The 4,778-nt window shown below is 48.5% G+C and overlaps 1 protein-coding gene across 2 annotated transcripts in view; it reads left to right on the forward strand.

The window, feature by feature from the left end:
* The first annotated feature begins 304 nt into the window (after positions 1–304).
* The window catches only part of NASP (nuclear autoantigenic sperm protein), a 43,509-nt gene continuing 39,035 nt past the window's right edge, over positions 305–4,778 (forward strand). The window contains exon 1 of one of the 2 annotated variants that reach the window (XM_059374582.1): positions 305–500. In XM_059374582.1, coding sequence (XP_059230565.1) covers positions 442–500 — 59 coding nt within the window. In that variant the 5' untranslated portion in view covers positions 305–441. The remainder of the gene's footprint in view (positions 501–4,778) is intronic. The other variant, XM_059374583.1, reaches the window with a different exon arrangement.

Consider the following 4,778-nt stretch of genomic DNA (forward strand, 5'->3'; position numbering starts at 1 on the left):
AATCAGGGCGGGAAAGAGATCCTCGGCTACACGCTCCAAACATGCAGAGCAGCACCAGCTTCCCCTTATGTGCAAGCCGCTGGCCGACGCCCAGTCAGGAGTTGTAGTACCAAGATTCCAGTTCTTATGCAACTTTCTAGAGAAGCAGGAAGTTGCTTTTTTGGGGGAAGCGGGTCAGGGAGGGAAGGTAGCCCGCAGATAGAGACGGCGAGGGCGAGAATGTCCTTGGGCTGGACTGGGGAAGTCCTGGCCCTTTAAACTCAAGGGGGAGGATCCGGAAGTGGATGGGCGGGGCAAAGGGCTCTGGTTTATAAAGGGGCCCAGCCGCGCGGGGTCTCCAATCTGCCATTTTCTGTCCCTGAATAGGTCTCTGGCGTCCCCAATTCCCTGTTTTCCTCACAGACTCTATTCCGCCCGTTGGTCCACCACCTCAGGGGAACGATGGCCGCAGAGTCCACAGCCACTGCCGCCATCGCTGCGGAGCTGGTTTCCGCCGACAAGTAAGCGGGACCGTGGAGAGCTTGAGGCACTGGCCAGTCCACGGGGAGGGGGTGGTGGACTGGGGCTCCCCGGGAGGGACAGGCCCGTGAGAGGAAGGACTTGCTTCCCACCGAGCAGCCGTCGCAGTTCGGGGAGACCCGGACTGTAGAAACCCACCCTTTGCAGAGAATCTCGCGCATTAGCAGTAACATTAGTTGGCTGGCGCCCCCTGCCCCGCTTTTCGCGGCCGCCATCTTGCCGGGGGCAGCGGCGGCTGCTCCATCGTCTGCCCCTCTCCTTCCTCCCCCGGCCCGGGGCTATCGTGGAGGAGGCGGGGCCACAGGGCTCCTGTCTGTCTTTATGTCCGTGCTGTCCCCGCACTCCTGGCTCGCGCATCCAGTAGTGTCCCTAAACAACCCGGGAAAATAACTAACAGATTTGGCGCCAAAAAAAAAAAAAAAAAACCACCAAAAAAACCACCCCACGGGGAAAAAAAAACCACCCTTGCACGAGGAGGAAGGCTGGCCTGGTGGGCTCGGGAGGGGGCGGGGCCTTCAGGGGGCGTGGCCACGCGCGCTAGGGTTAGCTTTCCTCCGCGGGCTGGGGAGCAGGGGGCGGGGTCCTGAGGAGGCGGGAAAACTCCATTGTTTGGGGCTGTGCGGTTCGCCCAGATTATCCAACTTCCGCGGTGTGGCGTGGTGAAGCTTGTTTGCTACTGTCTCCTCGCCCATCTCCTGCCCTCCTCCTCTCAGCTATCTTCGTTCTTCGGCCTCTGGTGGAGAGCATAGTGACTCTTTAGGCCTAGGGAGTGCTGGCGAGAAACTTGGCTGCTTCGGTGGGATGCCACCTACCATGTAGGTGGGAGGCAAAGCTTCTTCACCTAGCGCTGCGTGGAACTCCTTACTTCAGTCAGTGTTTGGTTGCTAGGTGAATGGGCGGTTGTATGCCCGAAATGTATTAGGTGGACTGGGTAGAAACGATTGCTTTGAAAGCGTTACAGTGCTTGTCAGACAAGGTATTTCTTGAACAGTGAAAGGGGACACTCCGTTAATTAGAGGAAGCAAGTGCCGTTTCCATCTGGTGGGTCTAAATTCCCAATCATCCCTTGATTTTAAGAGCCTGGTTTTATTTTTTCCCTTATACACCTTAGAAGTTCGCTTCTTCCACTATAGAGAGGTTGCTGTGAGGTTTTATGATTAGTTTATAGACTTAACACTCTGATGGTGTTGGTATATTCCAAGTTACTAGAGATTTATTTATCTCTACCTACGCTGCCTACCACTTGGTTCGTTTTCCTTCACGTTTAGCAGTGGTCAAACTACCCTCAGGATCACGTGGGAACTTAGAGAAAATACAATTTTAGTTTCAAGCTCCGTTTTTGGCTTCCTCATTCATTGATTTGATAGGACAGGAGTAGCTTGTGCTTTGTGAGTCATGTGGTTCCCCCCCCCCCTTTTTATTTTTATTTTTATTTATTTATTTTTTTTTTAAAGATTTTATTTATTTTGATAGAGAGAAATCACAAGTAGATGGATTGGCAGGAGAGAGAGAAAGAGAGGGAAGCAGGCTCCCTGCCGAGCAGAGAGCCCGATGCGGGACTCGATCCCAGGACCCTGAGATCATGACCTGAGCCGAAGGCAGCGGCTTAACCCACTGAGCCACCCGGGCGCCCCATCCCCCCCCCCTTTTAAAATAAGGAACTCCTTGAGACTGATGCTCAGGAGACCATTTTATGGTGTGCTGGACAACTCTAGCAGTCGTTCCATTTAGAGATCCTTGCCCTCTCAGCCCTTAAGAGTATTGAGGGTTTGGTTTTGAGATAAAATTATGCAGCCAGTATGAATTGCAGATATTCAGATGTTACCTGTGTATAGCTAAAGTTAAGGTAGTGGTGAGCTAGTCTCCAGCTTCCTGGCAGGTCATACACTGGGAAAGTACTCATGTGCCTCCAGAAAGGAAAATAAACTATTAAGTTCCAGCCATGAGTTGCAAACTAAAATCTACCAATTGTATGTATTAAGTGCTTTTTTTGAATATTTTTACTTGATCCACATGAGTTTGCTGTGAAGTAGTTAACTTCCTTTTATAGGTAAGAAGAATCAAGATTAGAGTGGTGAAATAATTTCCCAGTTCATAAGTGGCACAGTCTGGGTTAAACCCCAGTATTTAATTTTTATAATTTCATTACCCATGAAAAAGCTTACTTTGAGAGTAAATTACATGAAAACCTAATTAGCTAGTCTGAGGGAACGGTAAAGATGGCATTTCTCAGTTAAGTAAGTTAATGGGGGTATTCAGAGGTAAAGTGTCTAAAATGACTTCTTGGGGCGTCCGGGTGGCTCAGTTCTCAAGCGTCTGCCTTGGCTCAGGTCATGATCCCAGGGTCCTGGGATTGAGCCCCGCATGGGGCTCCCTGATCAGCGGGAGGCCTGCTTCTCCCTCTCCCACTCTCTCTGCTTGTATTCCCTCTTTTGCTGTCTCTCTGTCAAATAAATAAATAGACAAATAAATAAAATTGGGGAAGGAGAAGACTTTTTTAGGGGCATCTGGGTGGCTCAGTCAGTTAATTAGGCGGCTGCCTTCGGCTCAGGCCATGGTCCTGGTGTCCTGGGATTGAGTCACTCATAAGGCTGCCCTTTCTGTGGAGAGCCTGTTTCTCACTTTCCCTCTGCCTGTGCTCACTTGCTCGCGTGCTCTCTCAAATAAGTAAAATCTTAAAAGAGAAAATAAATGGCTTGTTTAGGGCACCTGGGTGGCTCAGTCAGTTAAGTATCTGCCTTGAGCACACTTGATGATCCCAGATTCTTGGGGTCAGGTCCAGCATCCAGCTCCCTGCTCAATGGGGAATCTGCCTCTCCCTCTCTGGCTGCCCCTCTCCCACTGCTTATGTGTGCACGGTCTCTCAAATAAAATCTTACTATTAGTATTTTCTTTTACAGTTTTCTTAAAAGACATCTTTTTAAATATATATATATTTATTTATTTTTTAAAAAGATTTTATTTTATTTATTTATTTCTCAGACAGAGATCACAAGCAGGCAGAGAGGCCGGCAGAGAGAGAGAGGGGGAAGCAGGCTCCCCGCTGAGCAGAGAGCCCAATGTGGGGCTTGATCCCAGGACCCTGAGATCATGACCTGAGCCGAAGGCAGAGGCTTTAACCCACTGAGCCACCCAGGCGCCCCAAGACATCTTTTTTTAAAAGATTTTATTTGACAGACAGCGAGAGAGGGAACACAAGCAGGGCGAGTGGTAGAGGAAGAAGTAGGCTTCCCACTGAGTAGGGAGCCGTATTCGGGGCTCAACCCCAGGATCCCTGGGATCATGACCTGAGCCGAGGGCAGAGGCTTTAACCCACTGAGCCACCCAGACGCCCCTAGCTCAGTAATCTTTAAGTTCTGGGTTTGTCATTTCTATTTCCACAAGTGGTTTGTTTCCTCCAGATGCCCCTAGCTCAGTAATCTTTAAGTTCTGGGTTTGTCATTTCTATTTCCACAAGTGGTTTGTTTCCTCTGTGTTGGTGTGTAAGGGGTTATTTTAGTGCTTAGTATTTTGGTGTTTAAAATAAGATTAGAGAACGTCTTGTGAGTTAGCTCCATGGATTTTTTTTTTTTTTAAGATTTTATTTATTTATTTGACAGAGATCACAAGCAGGCAGAGAGGCAGGCAGAGAGAGAGGAGGAAGCAGGCCCCCTGCTTAGCAGAGAGCCTGATGCAGGTCTTGATCCTAGGACCCTGAGATCATGACCTGAGCCAACAGAGGCTTAACCCACTGAGCCACCCAGGCGCCCCTGCTCCATGGATTTATGATGAATTAATGTTGTAATTATTTGTTTGAAAGATTTAGCTAGAATACCTGAGTACCTATTTTTCAGTGGGGTGGAGGAATAAAAATAGGTATTCCAGCTCAGATGTGTAAGTGGGAGAAGAGTCCCTCTGGTGGATCTCGGGGGGAAAGCAATAAAAAAACCTATTAGATTGTTTTAGTTGATTTTTTATTTGGTAATGTCAGGGTGCTTTTTTGAGGTCAGAATGAAAAACAAATGGACTAAATGTTAATTATTTCTCAATAAGAGGAGTATGACCTTGTACTTTTTTATTTATTTGAGAGAGAGTGCACCCACGAGTGGGGAGGAGGGGTAGAGGGAGAAGGAGTGGGAGAAGCAGACTCTGCTGAGTGGACCCCCACAAGGGGCTCTATCCATGAACATGGATATCAGGACCTGAGCTGAAGTCAGATAATTAACTGAGCCACCCAGGCACTCCTGACCTTGTACTCTTAAAGATTTTTTTTTTTTTTT

The sequence above is a fragment of the Mustela nigripes genome, chromosome 14, assembly GCF_022355385.1.
Source record: "Mustela nigripes isolate SB6536 chromosome 14, MUSNIG.SB6536, whole genome shotgun sequence".
Taxonomy (NCBI): domain Eukaryota; kingdom Metazoa; phylum Chordata; class Mammalia; order Carnivora; family Mustelidae; genus Mustela; species Mustela nigripes.